The following is an 18,198-nucleotide window of genomic DNA, read 5'->3' as shown; positions in this document are numbered from 1 at the left end:
AAACTCTTCTTACCCGGCCAAGCGCGAAAAATTAGTCGCGCGAAAATATCCACTTTTACAGTAGTTATGGGGAAGTGTGGATAACTGTCGTCCCATTATTTATCACTCTTGGCAAACCATGTTTTTAAAAATCACACACAATATGAGACCAGTGGAAAATGTCATTTGAGTTGTAGGTAATGGTCAATGGTGTGTGGTGAATGGTACGTGGTTCATATAGGATATCAAAGGCATGTTGAGAAAAAGGAATATCCGAATTTAGCACAGGAAGAAGGAACAACACATCTGTGCACATTTCACCTCTGGTTGCAATTTTGGGCAATCTATGCTTCCTTTTTCAGTTTGCCCCCCTCTCTTTTTACAATTCATGGAAGTTGCACATGTTTGACAACTCTAGCACCGGCTTACTGTGTTAGTTTCACTCATGTACTTGAAGGTGGAGGGATTAAAAAAGGGGGGTATTTGATGTTTCATGCAAGTGTCATTGCTTCACACTCTATTTTGATTCAAAAGTTTGAAGTGCTAAAAAAGAACAAAAATCAAGCTCATGTGTCCAGTCTGCATTTTTGTTTCATGCCTATTGCACTTATGGATGCTGTAGATCTATACTATGTTGTAGGTTCACATTTTTTTTTTAAATCAATGCTAAATCTTCAGTAACATTTATCAGAATCTTATAAATTGGATGCAGAAACATCAGAATAAGGTAATAGGCTGGTTAAATTCTGGAAAAACAAAATTATATGTACTAATTCTCACAAGGTCAGTAAAGATGACTGTAACTACGGGTATTCATATTACAGTCAAACCTGTCTGTAGCAGCCACCCAAGGGAGATGAAAAAAGTGGTTGTTACAGACAGGTGGCCGCTAAGACAGGTTCGACTGCGTCATGAAAAACAACATACACTTACATGATACAGTGTATTGCATTAAATGATTGTGAAATTGATGTTAGGATTAATATTCATGGAGTAGATGCAATGGAATGTTTGGAGACTTATCAGCAGATAGTGTGATGACACACTCCTGTGTGTATGCGATTGTGATAGAAGATAATGTAAGATATTTGTTGTGATATGAAAATCATTTCACACTTTGCATTCCCAGGGCTACCTGCTCTTTCCGGAGGACATGTACACCTCCAATGCCGCCAAGGAGAGCTACCCTCCTCCCCCAGCCCCACCCAAGCGCAGGAAACCCAAGGATTCGAACATGATCAAGCGTAGCCAGAAGGCAAAGCAGCCCACTGTCAACCCCTTGGATGAGATCATCAAGGGTCTGGAGATGCCCAACGTTGGCGAGCATGGCATCCAGGCTGAGAAGGAGCTGGAGATGCTAAGAACGAAAGCAAGGTTGGGATTTTGATTGAGTTTTTGAGTACCATGCAAATCTTTTTACAACATTGCTCATAGGAATCACTACTTCTGGGGCCTGTTTCATAAAGATTCAGTGTAAGTTGCAATCAATCGCAAGTGCCGTTCAATTCACTGGAAGTTACACTTGATTTTTTGTGAAATCAAGTGTATGTGTCTTTATGAAACAGAAGTTACGCTCAATATTGAATTTATGCTCGATTCAACAAGTTACACTCAATAAATTGAGCTTAAGATCAATCGCAACTCTTTATGAAACAGGCCCCAGTTGCTATTTGTTGTCAGGAGTTCCTATCAAGGAGAGGGGACACAGTCATAATGTGTTCAGTTTTTAACAGTTACTACAACCACATGACTTCATATACTCTTAATAAAGCTGTTTGGAAAAGCATTTTAGGAATTTCAAGTTTTCATTTTAACATTACTTACATGTAGCAAGACTCCCTTCCCCAGAAATTGTCAATTTAAAAAAATTGTGATCCATTTCTTGCCAATAGTGAAGAAAATGTGAATTGAATGTGTGCTGATATAACTCTAGATTAAAAATTTGAAATGTGCTAGACTGTTTGTAAAATGAATGCAGAGAGTTTTGTTTAAAGGTTTGTCATGTCTGAATAATTTTGTTATTATCCAAGTGCTTTGCAACAGTGATTGTATGTAATTTTCCCAACAGGTATCTCTTGGATGAGTGGATGGACCACTATCGCATGTGTCTGAATGTGTCCCACCCCCAACTTGCCCGTGTCAGCAGCGCAGCCCCGCCGACAAAGCACCGCACCCGCCTCATCAAATCGGCCAAGCCTCTCCTCGAGTCCAGCCCAACGCGACCCCGTTCGGCGACAAACGACAACCTTGAATTCTTGCCCCGCCCCAGCATGCCCGCCAGGGTGCCCTCGGCTCCCGCAATGGCTCTGCTGCACAGGTCGCGACCTGGATCTTCATTCTCCGACAGGACGAAGAGAGAGGACGGGATGGGGAGGCAGTCTAAGGTGCGCATCGAGGTGGATGGTGTCGACCAGGGGTATGCCACCTCCAGGGCTGGATCATCCCTCAGCAGGTATGATGTGTGCGCGCTACATACTGTGTGAGGTCTGTGGAGCTGAAGTAGTGTTTGGATTATGTATCCACGTTGTAAATGAATTTACTTAAACAGAGAGAAAGAGGGAATGAAGCGTGTTGTGGAGAATACCAACAAAGATATGTCTTTGTTTTTTGTTTTTATAGGAGTATCGGGTGTAATCTATCTTGATAAATAATATTGTTCCACGAAAGAAAGAAAGAAAGAAAGAAAGCACAGTCTTAGTATATAATCATGCATTGCATGCGCCAGATGTAAACTGAAAGTGGAAGTAAGTCAGAATATCTCGCCCAATAATGAATAAAAGGCAACCATTCTTTCCCAATAGACTGGGATTTGTTTTTCTATTTACATTAACATATTGCTAATAAGTGCTGTGTTTTATGATGCCATTTAGCTTACAGCTAAACTGCAAGTTAATGAGTAGAGAGGATTAATCATATGCATATCTTAGTCCTTCAAAGTGGATTTATCTAATAAAATAAACCAATGTTCAAAGGCCATAATATCTCCTCTAATGTGGCTCTAACAAAGAGACTGTATAATCTTGTGTGATTAATGATATGTGTTCACCTGAGCTGCTTAGCATGGACAAATATTTCCAATATAACCTGAATGCTCAGTACTAAACAATATGATTCCATGAGTACCCAAACAACATATTGACCCACAGTGATGACCAAGATAAGTCTGCGTTTAACATGTTGATTGCTCCTAACTTGGCCATGTATGTAATGGTACCGGTGGGTGCTTGCAGTTCAACAGGTTCTATTCAGGAGAGTTCACTAATAGTGCGACTCAGGTAAGGCAGCCCCCACATGTCCAGAGTGTCTAGTCTTGTGTCCATGGGTTCTTTCTTTAAAAGAGTGCAAGGGCGTTGGATATCTGTGTCAGTGTTATTTGTGTTGTTATGTGTCAAAGAGTTTGAATAGTGGAAGAAAAAAAAAAAAAGAAAAGATTGGAAAAGGTTACAGTCAAGAGGTGCTCTAACCCTTTTTGTTGGTCATCCATACCTCGTGAAAGGTGACCGTTGTTGATTGCCTGCATTTACATGCATTAAAAGGAAAATAAATGGACAAAAGCAAAGACTGCCAATTCAATCTCTTGCTGTGATATATACAAATGTCAGAAATACCAAAATCATTATCCCACAGGAAATTTCTCAAAGACTACCTGCTTACAGCTTGCACAGCTTCACGTGGCACTAAACCCTGTTCATGGCTCAAAGTGGAACTCCACTCCTTTATCAATTTGATTGAAAAGATATGTTGAAATCGAACATTATGAAAATCAGACCCAAGATTAGAAAAGTTGTGTTACATTTTAGATATCTCATGTATTGATGGTAAAGTGAAATCTCTAAGAATCACAGTTGCAAATGAGGTGCGACGATGATGATGATTATGTCATGATCCATAATGAATATGAAATGAGTTTCCCCCATGACGTGTCAACAAGTGAGTCTTCACTCATGGATACCACATGCAATAGCTGTGACATGTGTACTCTTTCACAGTTTCTCACTTGTAGTATAGCCTTTGTGTGCTTCTTTTTTTCAGTTCCAATAGAAAGGCAGAATTTGCGGAGATAGAGGCTGCAATCCTTTCAATAGAGAATCTTTTCACCAAACACTTACATACACATTTATTTGGTCATCAGGTCCTAGTATTACACTGTAATACTCCTGTATTGAAGCATTTTAAAACTGTGGAGACCTCTTGATTGTACTGTTTTCCATTTTGAAAGATAATGTATAGTGTACATGTATGGTATCATCATATGTTCTGTTGAATGTAAATGCACAGAGTATTATCAGAGGGGATCATATTTGGGTTATTCGGTGAACACGGTAGCACTGGTTGAATGGTTTGCACACAGCATTACACACTTTGGACGCACCACTTGTGGAGTTTTGGTAGGATGGTTGATTGTTATACTCTCACATTACTGGTAACTTTGTTTAAAGCGGAATTCCAGTTGAGTTAAATGTTAGTCTAATAACATTGAGTAAAAGCTTATGAATACAACAGTGCGAACTTGATCAGAATCAGATGAAAATTAGGGAGTTATGAAATTGTTTTGCTAATTCTGCTAATTTCTGCAGAACAATTCTTGTAAAGTTGATATGAATATGCAAATAGGTGAGTTGATGATGTCATCACCTCACAATTTTCCATTAATAGTGTACAAGGAAAAAAAAAATCAATTTTGCTGTTATCAAAGTATAAAACATGATGTTATGCCTGGTTGAATAACTTCAGAATAATGACTGGGACTTGAGACTAGGGCATAATTGCATTTTAATACAAAAAATGGGAATTTCAAAATTTTGTGTACAAACTATATGGCAAGTTGTGAGGGCATGACATCATTGCTTCATTCTTTGCATTTTCATATTGACTGTTTAAGAACTGTTAGCTGAAAAATTAGCAAAACTTCAGAATTCATACCTTCCCTATTTTACATCTGATTTAAGTCAAATTTTCCTTGTTGTGCTGAGATGATTTTACTCTTTCTTTTCAGACTAGTAGCTCTCAACTGCTCTGGAATTCCCCTTTGAATAATTATATAGAAATTGTATTAGAAAGGATAACACAATGTCAATTTGTGTATTGATCATCATTGTGTTTCATATTCTTGTGATATCCTTGAATGTCCATTACCACATGATACTCTCATATCAAATTGACAGTTCTGGAGACAAGCGTATGGACAACCAATTTTCCTGTTCAGTTCATAGCTTGTAACTGATTTTTTTTTTTTTAGATAATGATTTTGATAAGTTAAAAATAGAGTTCACTAAAGCTCTGGAAACTTAGTTAGCCATCCCCAGCGCCATAGTAAAGAGCTCTCCTTTCTTTTCATGATCACAAGCACTTAAAGTCTTAATCAAATAAGAAGTTTAAAAACATACCTCTACCTGACCAGTAGACAAGCACAGAAATTGATGAGTGAAACAATCTTGAGTCTAAGTTCAATGGTTATATTTTGTTATCAAATTACGTGATTGTTGTTCAATTCCAGAGACACTATCAGACCTTTGATCAGACTTGTTTTATGTTGAATGATGACTGAGCATTTTGTAAAAGAAGGAGACCTTGGAGTCCAAAGAGGTCAGAGATCCAGGATTTTAATGAAACACTTTCACCCAAATTTGCTGCCTTCATAGAAAATTGAATTCAGAAAGCTAAAACAGGTCATAATAACTGAACTACACATTTTATCAATAATTCGATAAACAAAAACAAACTTACATCGAGTGTTAATATGACCACCTACACAGTCAATGAATGAAAAGAATCAACAAAATTGATTTGATAATAAAAAGGTAACTGGAAGTGTGATTGTGTTACAAGTGTGAGTGACTCAGCAATGCCAGATAAACCCATTACTACTTCACAAGGCCTAGTGAAGGAATACTGTAAAAGTGGAAATTTTTGTGGTGTTGAAATTTTCGGGCATTTCGCGCAACCAGAAACTACTGCAAGAATAAAAGCATGCAAATATTTTTGCATGCCATATGTTCCAGTAGTGGATGTCTTGATTCCATGGAATTAAAAACATGCAAAACACTCCTCACCCGACCAAGCGAAAAATTACTTGCGTGAATACATCCACTTTTACAGTATGAGCAAAAAAAAAAAAAAAATGCAAGAGTCAGTTTACCTTTTACATTTGTGTTTTAAAGGAATACCAGACTGACCAGTCCACACAGACTCATGTCTGGGAAGACCAGTGTGCCAGAGTCAGAAGGGAGTGGAGACAGACAGCGGAAAGCTGCCCCCCTCATTGGTTGTCCAGTGTATCCTTTCACCATCTACATGGGTTAATGCATCTGGTTACCATGACTTGCTGGGCTATTTCATTGGCATTCAGTCATTTTCCCCACAATGTTATCAATTTGCAAGTTAAGCAAAGTCACTCAAGTGTAAAGATGTGACAATCCCCACATGGAGGTCACTTTGATACCACAGGGATTAGAAGAATTTTGTCCTTTCTTCAAAAGTACCTTAGTTTCAGGAAATGTCATCTGTACCAACAAGCGAAGAAGGTATGCCATTGGACATGACATGTGGTAAATTAAGGACAATATGGGTAAATGTCTAATCAAACACAAAAAGGGGCTGCATTCCTGGATCCTTTTGAATAAAATACTTTAAAGAACAGCAAGTCTAACCCATCTGGTTATGATCCATTTATAGTGTCCATCACTTGGCTGTTTGAGATTTTATTGACCTTTCCAGCAAGTATAATGGAATTTTGACAAGTAATCTTGCCGTACAAATTGTGAATATGTGGTTGGATAGGAAAATTGGCATTTGATGGTCATGGGTCTCAAAACTTAAGGGTGAAGCTTCCTTTACCCAGATGAATTGCCTTCCAGTGCTCTTCGGGCGGAGCTCCTTGGGGACACGATGGCCGTGTGCAAGTGCAGTCGGCATCGCATCCCGGCAATCACCGACATGGAGCTGGACAAGTTCTTGACGGAGCAGGTGCCCAAGGATCAACTGGTGGTCCTGTGCGTGGTGTCCTCCATGTTTCCTGGGGCCATGCCCTGTGGAGAGATGCTGGTCAGACTCTATGAGCACATGAACAGGAACAGGACCAAGCCCTGCTACCAGGTATGGCTTACTGAAAACTTCATCATTCTCGCACAATTGAATTTTTGCACTGACCAGCTCAAAAACATATTTGTGGGTTCTTAAAGGTGCATGGTCCCGGTGTTTTAGTCAAATGTGTACGCGGGCGCACGGCGCAAGTTTCCTATAGAGACCTACGCTATCGACTTCTCTTTGGCGCTTACGCTTTGGCCCACTTTCCCGAGACCGAAGAAGTCCGATTCACTGTAGTCAGTGGTCCGATCACAGTTCGGATCATGATTCGGCTGAGGAGGATGACAGCTTAAGCAAACTTCATTTGTGATGTCATAATAACAAGCACATATGCACGCACCCTGGCATTACTACAGACTGCGCGATGCGCAAAGAAGACAACAAAAGCAACGTTACATAGCAACACCTACGCACTTTACTCTTGATGACAGCTCAACTTCGGTAATCTTCGTATCAATGCTAACGGAGATCGGCAGTATCATCAACAGCACCATCTATACTACCGGGAATATGCCCCTTTAAATGTGTGCTGCGCAATTGCTCACTCATTTGTAAGCTAACAATTCTCAAAATAGAAAGGCTTCAATTAGAGATTTCCATGCATGAAAATCAATGTACTTAGTGCACTTGTACTCAGTTAACTTTGTGCAAGCATCATGCCTCACTCTAGACAAGTACGCATTGCACAAGCACATGCGTTTGATTACAGTACACACACAATGGATCCATTCAAATGTATAACCCTAGCAGAAAACTACTAGCATACACACACGCATTGTAGAATTTAAATCTGCATTGCAAATTGTGAAGATATTTTCGCTGGTCTTAGAATTAGTGCTAGCACAAAACTTCATGTACCATGAATATATCTACGTTTCAGTACATACAGTGAGGGTTTGTGGTTTACTGATTTACTAATTTACTAATTTACTAATTTCATGATACTTTGATTGTCTTGGCATGGAATCAAAATACTTACATTGCCTAGAGTTAAGAGTTTGGTTAAGCCAGTATTACATAGCTTTCCCATAATTGGTTCAGTGTAAACTCTCAAAAGTTGTGGACGTACTTTACTCAGTGTGGTTTTCAGAGCTTCAATCCAGAATATGATTTCAAGTGTTGTCAAGATATAAGATTGACTTTAAGCAGGTGGCATGTCTGTGTCAGTATTATCACTGCATGTACATGTATATTACAAAACCCTTTGATTTCCCCACAGTTATCTGCATAGTTTCAGATGAAAGCCTAGTATATTCACTTGAGTGGTAGCACATGTACATTTGCAGCAAATACTGGAATATCTGTAACAAAATGCTACCTAACCTTTCAGGAGAATAGTAAGCTTTTTGTCAATGTGTTTTTGATTTTTTTTTTTCATTCTCATTCCTTGCACAGTGTCGCAGTGACAGGTACAGGCTGTTGATATATGACACCCTCGGTGCAATACAGGGTACCACCAACAAGCAACCAGAGCTGTACCGCAGGCACAACGCAGTTCCTGGAATGTTCATGGTAAGAATGAGTGACTTCACCCCCACATGGTTTATTCATTCCTGTGATCTGATCAGTCATAAACTTAGTATCTTATGCATTCATAACATTTGCTGAGGTAATGATAGCAACAGTGAAAGTGATCTAGAAAGTGCCTTTCCACCAAATTATTGTGCTAATAGCATGGACTAAAAAGAAGGAAATAAAACAAGCCACAGATAATTGTATATAAATGCAAGTAATATACTTTGCTGCTTGGTCTGTCATCCATTTGAACACATACACTAAAAAGGGTAGGGATATCAGTGCTTTGATAAATCCTGTGCACTTCTTAATAAATCCGCTACCATAGCAACTGCTTTAATTGTTCCATTTATACCGATGGTGCATGAAAAATAGTTATCTTGATATTTGATAAATGTACTGTGCTTTTCATATGATTAATGCCATATTTCGCATTACCTTTCACGAGAAAGTTATTGAAGAGTGTTTCAATTTAAAAGAAGGGAAAGTGAATTTGAAGAGTGAAATGATATAGGCTTGATTCTGGTTGTTTTCTCCATTTGTATATCTGGCTTTTCATCATCCCTACTGGCATGTATAACAGCCGAAAAAAAAAGCACTTCATTCATGATAATTCCTCTTAAACCTATTATCTCACAGATATACGGAGGTGGTAAGCTGCTCTTTTGTGACCACATCTTCAATGGCTATGGCAATGCAAAGAAAGACTTCCAGAAGCAACTCTCAAGAACCCTCAACGACCACAATCTGGGGAAGTACCTACCCAGGGATTTCAGGTTCAGGTAAGGGGCTGGGCTTTATACAGCAGCTAATGTCATCCCTTCATTACTTTAAAGAGTTAAAGGGAATCAAATTCTCCTTCCTACTCCTGCCAACTCAGTCAAGACGAGTCTGTGTTGAATGTAATTGCCTTAGTGGACTTAACAACAAAAACAACCAAAAAAGCAAAACAAAAAACACACTTTTCTTGAGGTTGCCTTATTTGCTTTCTAAGTGGGTTCTGAACAGGTGCGGTTAATACTAACTGTAATGAATATTTGTCTTAAAATGATCATAAAATCTGGTACATACCAAAATATGACAGAAGCCATTCCAACTTAGCAGATTATCTTTCAGGATAGGGTAAAGTTGTTCTTACTACGTTGTTGCCTAAAGCAGTGACCCTCGGGTGAATCAGTGTGTGCTTAGGTGGGTGCTAGCCCTGTCTTCACATCTTGCCTTTGTTTCATTTTGGAATTCGCTTGTATTTTATATTTTGCTCCTCTGTAGTGCCAGTAGAGGGAAGCACGGGCCAAGGTCTGCCTGGGGTGGGGAAATTGGCGGCCCCTACCCCTCTGGCAAGAAGAGCGTGGTCGCACTGCCTGGTCTGGATGATCACTCGCGACTCATCCAGTCATCCACCTCATCGATAGCCAGCAGCCGCCCACAGTCTTTTCACCGCGTGGTTCTCCCTCCCAGGCCCCATACCAGTGGACGGTATGAAGGAGACTGCTTTACAGCTCCCTTTAATAACGACCCTTGCCATCATTCAAATCCATAGTAAATCAGTTGTGACCCTTGTCATCATTAATGGCATTAACCCTATTCTAACTGGGCTATTTGAGACCAACTTTTTACTGAGGGGGGGTCAATTTGATCCCCCCTTCAGATCTCGGCCACCGATCATGCGGTCGCCGCGAAATTTTGCCTGAAGATAGAGCTGGATGTCAACTACAAGATGACATGGTCATACAATAGAAAAATATTGCCTTTCTATTTTTAATAAATTAATTATGCAAATTTGTGCATGAAATCATATTTTCACCTATAACTCCATTAAAATGACTGGAGGATTGCTAAATTTTTGTGTCAGAATTCCTCGAGACACATCAAACAATTTTCTTGTAAAAAATTAGCACAATCAAAATTAATTTCTTTTGTTTTTTATTATTTTGTTAATTTCTTATGTATTTTACTGTTTTTTCGACCTTTTGTTTTCTATTGTTTTTTTGGCAAAATTTGTTGCAGGCACTTTTTCAGGCCTATCTACACTAGAATTGATTAATTTCAATGGTTAAAAGTTGAAATAATCTAATTTATATCAATTTAACCAAAAAAAGCAATTTGCATTGGATTTGCACACGATATCATGAATTTGAGCTGTTTTTTGGTTGACATGCATATGCAAAACATTACGTAACTTCAAAACGGTGTACCCGGACGTCGCAAATTTGGTCTCAAAATATGCGGGAGACTTCAATGAAAAAAGTCGTGAAACGACGTGGCAAAATCTTTGCGCGTTGCGAAATCATGGCGCGAAACGTCGAGGGGGGGGGGGTCAATTTGACCCCCCCAGTTAGAATAGGGTTAAGTCCAGTAAGCATTATAAATAGGGAAAGTCTTGCATCTTGAAATTGACAATGTATCATGAGAACAATGTGCCCTTACTGCTTCTTTCTTTGGACCAAACAGCTGCACATTCACTACTCCTCTCTGTCCATGTTTCCCTGTGGAGTTATGGAAGAAAGAGGCTTCATTATTTGTCATGGGCTTGCATTGGTACTGTGTGTGCCCAATGAATTTGCTGAAACTAAGACTTTGCATAACATATATCCACTTATTTCCAGTCATACATGACATTGTGATATGATTTCATAGATTGGATTGGTGGCATTCATCTGTTTAAGTGTATTCCAATCCCAAATCAATCAATTCTGCAATTGGTCCAAGCAGATATCAAAATTAATCTAATGCAATAATAAATTGCCAGGTTAGACTTGGGTAGTTGTTACCTCTGTAAATTGCTAAATTGTAAAGTCCATTTAATGTGTGTGACCCCATTCCCTAATAAGAACATGTCAAAAACACTTAATGTTTGTAATATATAATTGTGTGACAGAAGACATTATATTATATGTTTGCAGGTAGTGTTCACGTATGAAAAGCACTTTATAATTTACAATTCAGATTTGATCATTTGATCAAATTACTCCAATGATAATTTCAGCTTATCTTTTTTTTTCCCCCACACACCTCTTTTCCAGGTACATGGAGTCAAGAGCAGACAGTGTTCTGTCAAGACTGCCCCCTCGGAGTCACCTCGTTGCCTGAGGGAGACAGGAGCTGGACAAAACCCTGCAAAATGCAGAAAGGTGTGCTACCATGGACTTGTCAGGGCTAAGGAGATGACTGAATCAAGCTGTCTGCAGAGTTGCATAGGATGAAATGTCAGCTGTCATCATTCCAGCGAAAAAGGAGTGATGAATTGAGGAATAAAAGGAGCAACATTTTGTCAACAAGTTCACCAGCAATCACCTGGCCGATGTCGGAGTCCTTCGCTTTCATCTGCCATGGAAACATGTCTCATGGGACGTTTATGCACAAGAAGCTGTTGTTTGATGCATTTTCAGAAATGAAACAGCCGAGCTGCAGGGCTAAAACAAGCACACAGACGCACACATCCACCTGTATGATACCATACATACACTCTTAATTAGACATATATTTATATAATTATCTTATACATTCACACACACATATGCATGCACACATTTACAATCAAACACTCAAGCACACACACAAACTTAAAAAAGAATACTGCCATTATATAACAAACCTCCCAAATGCCTGGTTTGCCACTCAGTAGCCACGGTCACACTGGCAGAAGATATGACGTGTAAGATCGCGAGGTCATCCGTCCACGCTGGTAGCAAAACTTGCCAGTCTTTAAATTCTTGAATTTTGGGTCACTGGTGTGCATGGGCAAGAAAGAAGAAAGAGTGTGCCATCTGACAGCTGGTGATTGTGACAGAACAATGCACACATGTACAACATGATGACTGTGCATTTCGGAGGCTGCACCACCCACAAACAAGTGGTGGACTGATCACATGACAATTTCGCAAAGTTTCAGTTTGCCAGCATTCACACTGCCGAAAGATCGAGAAGTTTGGCGGGGGTCCGGGAAATATCCCCAGTTTGAGTGGGAAGTTTCACAAGAAGTTTGCAGTCACACTGGCAAAACTTTGAAATCTGTAAGACCGCAGTCTTAAATGTCGTGATCATTTGCCCTTGTGACCCCAGGTTTTGACTTCACAAATAATCTCGTAAAATGAAACACCATGCACATGCTGTGTGGAAACTGATGAAAGTGTCTTCCACTGTGTTCATGCATGCTGCGGTGAGAGTTCTTGAGGGCATTTTGTAGCCTGAGACATTCTAACTGTGACCAAAGTTTCTCTTTCATGTTAAAGGGTCATTCCATATGAAGACCAAAAAAAAAAATAAATAAATAAATAAAGAAGAAGAAGAAAAGAAAGGTTTATTTTTGATTTTGTTTTGCTTTTTTAAGTTTCCTTTTGTCCCTCATTTTAAGCAACTCCCCCTTTATGGATAGGTTCTGCCAGGGATGGTGAAAATGCACAACTGTACTCCAATTTTAGGAAATGATTACTGTGAAAGAGCTCATTCCCGAAGTGATTTTACGAGGCTGAGAGCCAACTACAGACAGTTGATCATAAAGTTTAGTGTCATATCGTCCACCATGCTGTCACATTGGTATTGATTATGTTCTCATTATGAGCACCGTTGAGAAACCCTCAACGTTAATTTCAATATCATATGCACATTTTCCTTCAACAGTATTACTCATGCCTTCTTTTTTTTTATACAATAATTTTGGTTACCATAAATTTATAGTCGTATATTATGCCACAGATATTACAGTTTGTGTCTCTCCAAGTTTGTATGCATGACAATTCACTAGAGATTTACACTTTTCATCCACCATTAGATTTGTCTATCGCTATAAAGTCTGATGGTTTCATGGAGCCATTTCACCTAACTGAATGTAGTACATGTACCATCATGATATGCAGGGTCTTTTTTTTTTTTTTTTTTTAAATAGTGATACATTTCTCCTTGTAATGTAGAAAGACTGTGTCTGCGTAGGTGAACATCTAGATTGTTGAACTCTTTATTTATCATGTTGGTAAGCTCAACTCGTTCAGTGACATGCTATGTTTATATTAGTCGCTTGTTTTGTAAGATGATTATTTCAAAAGTGGCAGTGGATATTTATGATGCTTTTTATCTAAAATATCTTTGCACTTTACAGAATCACTGAGCAAAGTACATCCTGTAATGCAAATGTATACGCATGTAAACAATTATAGAAAATCCACAACATGTAACCATAGTCAACTTTAGTTTCTACTTCTGACAGATTCATGGTTGTGCCTTTACACTGTTAGTGGCAAATAATTGAAACTTTGTTACACTCATGCAAACCAATTTCCAAACCTGCATTCGCTTAACAATGTACAAACCAGTTGCTGAGAACAGAATCTGTGAATAGATTTGCTGATGTGATGCTAAGGTATTTCCTACACATGGAGATCATAATTTCCAGTATGAATTTACTTGCAAAGCACCATTGCTTTGTGATGTCACCTGCAATTTGTTTTTCCCCACATTCCAATGCTATATAGATGTAGCAGACAAAAGGTTTTTATATTTATTTATATATATTGTTTATACAGGGTAACCTGTTGACCAGAATAATGGTTGTACCTATTGGAGACCCTTTGAGCCCTAGTGATATTTATACATGAATACGCGTAGTCAATTATAAGACAGATTCAGCACCTTTCGTTTCTGCATGTTACAGGATTAGGTATGTTTTATAATTCGTCCTCTGACTCATAGAATCACCTTTTATTTCTATTACAGAGTGTGTACATTAGTATTCATGATGCAATAATTTTCAAATCATTTTGGCCAGTAGGTACACAGGGCTGTATGTGACAACATTGAGCACTGTATAGAATGGAATCCATAGAGATGAGAATTAGGTACCACATGCTTTGAAAATGAAAAAAGAAAAAGAAAAAAGAGGATGACACACTGTACTTTGATTTTGAAGGACAAGTCTAAAGAAATAGCAGAATAGCAAACTGACAATACTAAAATTCTTTATTTTGATTGCCTATTACTCCAAAATGGAGTTGCTCCTGCAACTAATTTCAAGAGAAATTTAGTATGGATGGTACGGGCAACTCCTGTTGTAATAAAGTCCTTAGGACCGGCAGTTTTGATTTGTTATATCAAAATTTTGTTATAGCCAAACAGTAAATTATACTAAGATATATATAGATGATAATTTTGGGACCTGAATTTTTACTTTATTGTAACAAGAATTTTGTTATAACCATGTTTGTTATGATGGAATGCACTATACTTTGATGTCATGACTCAAATGGAAGTCTAAAACCACACATTTTGACTTTCTTGTGTTAAACTTTCAGAATTTCTGCCTTACCAAGTGCTTGGTGTCTTCAGTATTTGTGCAAATGAATTGCTATGCAACTTTGTGGGGAAGTCTACTGTATGTATCTTCTGTCGTGAATAATAGATGCATGTGTATTTCTAGAAGCTACAATTCTAACATTCATGTTAGTATTTCTTCTGAGAATCCCTATTGGACTTTGGCTGTATAATGTGTATTCCAGCCAATATTAGTTTTGAAGATGGATGATATCATTGTGGAGCAGGATCACTTTATTGTTTCGTAATAGAGAGGATCTTCATTTCCATGATTGGTATGGACAGATCAATGTACGGAATTCTCCCATTTATTTCCCTGCCTGTCTCTTGCAATGGTAAAAATGGTCAAAATTCTTAATTAGTTACTAATCCCTAATGGGCCGTATAGGGGCAAAATATGATTTCAAAAATATTTACTGCCACAGTCAGCATATATTACTATACATATGTGGTAGTCAATTCATTCATCCAAAGCCAGTCATTTGCAAATTTAATGCAGGCCTTGTAGTCTTCTCATCTGTTTGTACATGCGCTAGGAAAATTAAAAAGGGGGAAATTCTTTTGTATATTGAGCAATGCGATTTCATTCTTCACATGATACAACAACTGAATGCCACAGTGTAACTAATACATTGTAATATGTAATTCAAATCTTGTATATCTTTGTCTTTGATTAACTATGCTATGATGGCAAATTAAAGCAATATGATTGACTACAATATCTATTATGACAGAGCTGGCTGTGTATACACTTAAAGTATAATATGATATATGGTCACAAAGCTTGAATATCTGTGCCTATGTGATATGCATTTATGATTTAAAATAAAGCATTAAAATGTATGCAAGGTGTGCAAAGTTTACATCAATTACTTCCTCAATGCACTCTTTCAATCTCTCGTTTATATCTTTGGGGTCTTAGGAGGTTATGTACTACATGCACCAAAGGTTTCATTGGGATTTGATTGCAATGCCTTTCTTGGCTACATCTAAGGTGATAATTTTGTCTTTTTGTAACAGTTGCCAAAGGCTTTTCTTTTGCTTGTTTTATCTTCTCAGCAAATAATTATGCATAATTGAATAAGACCGACTGTGAAGATGAAATATGTATGCATCACTTGTAGAAGAAGTATGAATGAAGTCTTGAAAACCGTCCAGCAAAACGTCTTTCGTCATAAAGTCTGATGTATATTGTATATGGAAAAATACTTGTTTACCCTGTTGTCATTTGTGTGTTTGTCTACCCAAATGCATTTTATGGTCGTTTGTATCGACATTGCCATTCAGTCTAAAACAACAAGGAAAATAAGTAATTAAAGGAAAAAAAACAACAACAACAATAACAACAACAACAAAACATAACATTCTTTGACTTCTTCTTCACATGTAGAGCCAGAGTGGCATGGAGAAAATATGTTTTTTGATTGTCAGTCATAGATTAACTAAAAGGCCCAATAATACCAGACATGCCTCTCTATCTCTGTTTCATTGACTGTACTAGGGGGAAAAAATTGTTTCGGACAGTATTATACAATTTTCACAAGAATTGGACATGAAATAACAAAAACATACACTTGTGAAGCTTCACATGTTTTTGCGGAGCAGTGATACTATAATATATCTTTTGATATGTTTGTAAGAAAAATTAAAGACACCTTGTTCCTCAAACTAATGGCCTTATTGATAGTTTTCCATCTAACCCAAAATGTTTCCAGCAATCGGGAGGTACGTAACTATGTTAACTTTCTTATGGTCCATACGGTTTAGCTGTTTATTGGTCTGGTGTTTTTTTCAACTATCTAATAACAGTGTATTATGTCTAATTACACTTATTTATTCATATATATTAATTCAATCAGTCATGTATTCCTTACTTAATACACTTACTTTCTTTGTTTATCTGCCTGTTTCTTTGTTTATCTGCCTGTTCATCTGTTTATTTTGTTACTCATTCCTCAATAAGTTGCCCTAATAGGTACAGAATTGCTTGACTATGGGGCTCTACACAATAAACATTATTATTATATGTCAGTACATTGAGTTAGTATAATTAAATTGAAACAACCGATACATACAAAAACAAAAAAAAAAACAAACATAGAAACATGCTAGAAGTGAAAAGTGTTAAAAAGAAGAAAACATTTACTTCCAGTGTGGTGATCAACAGACATCATGAAATGTATGGTAGATAAACATTTTGCAAAAGTACCTTTTTTTTCTGAATTTTAGATGTGTGCCCTGAAAGAGTAACATGGCATGTTTTTTCTCTCTCTGTACACCCCCCCCCCCCTCCCCCGATTTCTTGCACAAATTCACTTGTCCCTCATGGGGCACCTCGTAATTATTTAAAACACAAATAGTGGACACAACATGGAATGATCAAATAGGTCATTCTGCCTTCCATTAGAATGCCCGCAAAGAATGTGAAAATGGGTCCTCCCGAGCATTTTTCCCCTTCCATTTCTCACTACAGTTACACAAAAGAAGGAGACAAAAAGAACAAGCTCTTATTAATTACATTTGATTATGTCCTATCGGAAGCTGGCGCTCTATCGGTATCCGGCCGCTGGCCACAAACGCTGGACCAGAAATCGGAAATTGGAAAAAAAAAAAACAACCCTAAAACAACACAAAACAAAAACAAAAACGAAGGAGCGTGACACACTGATCTCTACCTGAACTCTCAGTAGAGGGGTCTAGAGATCAAATACAGTATACCGGAGGAGTTTCCCATGGCAGGCATTCAAGCTTTCGTAAATAGTGCACTAGTTCGAAAATTACGTCAAAAAAAACAAATTGTCATTTTTCAAAATAGTACATTGGTATATGCATGGACCCTACCACAACAGGGTCCATGGTAAATGTATGCCATGGAGAGTCAAACATGAAATTCCGAAACAGCTGAAAATGTATATCATGAAGAGATTGATTGCAAAATGCATTAACTCCATTCGTGTTAAATTGAGATGATATTGGATGAAAAACTGCTAAAAAAAAACAAATCAATAATAAGAAAATGTGGAATAGTTTTAATCATAACTTCAATAATATTTATTGTTATGTAACAAGTGTGGTATTACTGGAAAGATTTTAATTTGCTTTATCTGATGATGGATTTACTTTTAGATTTTTAAAAATGGTGCTTAACTCGTTTTGATTTCCAATTCTTCATATAAACACACAAAACTCTTTCAACAATATAACTATATGATATACCGATAAATTTGATGTCCCAAACATAATAATGTAGAGAACACTTCTGAACTTTGAAATTCAATTACTGTACTTTGGCCTACTGTCAAAATCAACTACAAT

At 37.7% G+C, this 18,198-nt stretch overlaps 1 protein-coding gene across 1 annotated transcript in view; it reads left to right on the top strand.

Annotated features, from left to right (window-relative positions):
* Window positions 1–13,802, top strand: part of LOC140241341 (uncharacterized) — a 29,221-nt gene extending 15,419 nt beyond the window's left edge. The window contains exons 8-15 of the mRNA XM_072321078.1: window positions 1,109–1,353; window positions 2,048–2,431; window positions 6,141–6,254; window positions 6,837–7,074; window positions 8,461–8,577; window positions 9,220–9,362; window positions 9,850–10,056; window positions 11,604–13,802. Coding sequence (XP_072177179.1) covers window positions 1,109–1,353; window positions 2,048–2,431; window positions 6,141–6,254; window positions 6,837–7,074; window positions 8,461–8,577; window positions 9,220–9,362; window positions 9,850–10,056; window positions 11,604–11,670 — 1,515 coding nt within the window. The 3' untranslated portion in view covers window positions 11,671–13,802. The remainder of the gene's footprint in view (window positions 1–1,108; window positions 1,354–2,047; window positions 2,432–6,140; window positions 6,255–6,836; window positions 7,075–8,460; window positions 8,578–9,219; window positions 9,363–9,849; window positions 10,057–11,603) is intronic.
* The last annotated feature ends 4,396 nt before the right edge of the window (window positions 13,803–18,198 follow it).

The sequence above is a fragment of the Diadema setosum genome, chromosome 2, assembly GCF_964275005.1.
Source record: "Diadema setosum chromosome 2, eeDiaSeto1, whole genome shotgun sequence".
In the NCBI taxonomy this organism is placed as follows: Eukaryota; Metazoa; Echinodermata; class Echinoidea; order Diadematoida; family Diadematidae; genus Diadema; species Diadema setosum.
The sequence above is the reverse complement of the archived record's forward strand: the minus strand, read 5'-3'. Positions and strand labels throughout refer to the sequence as shown.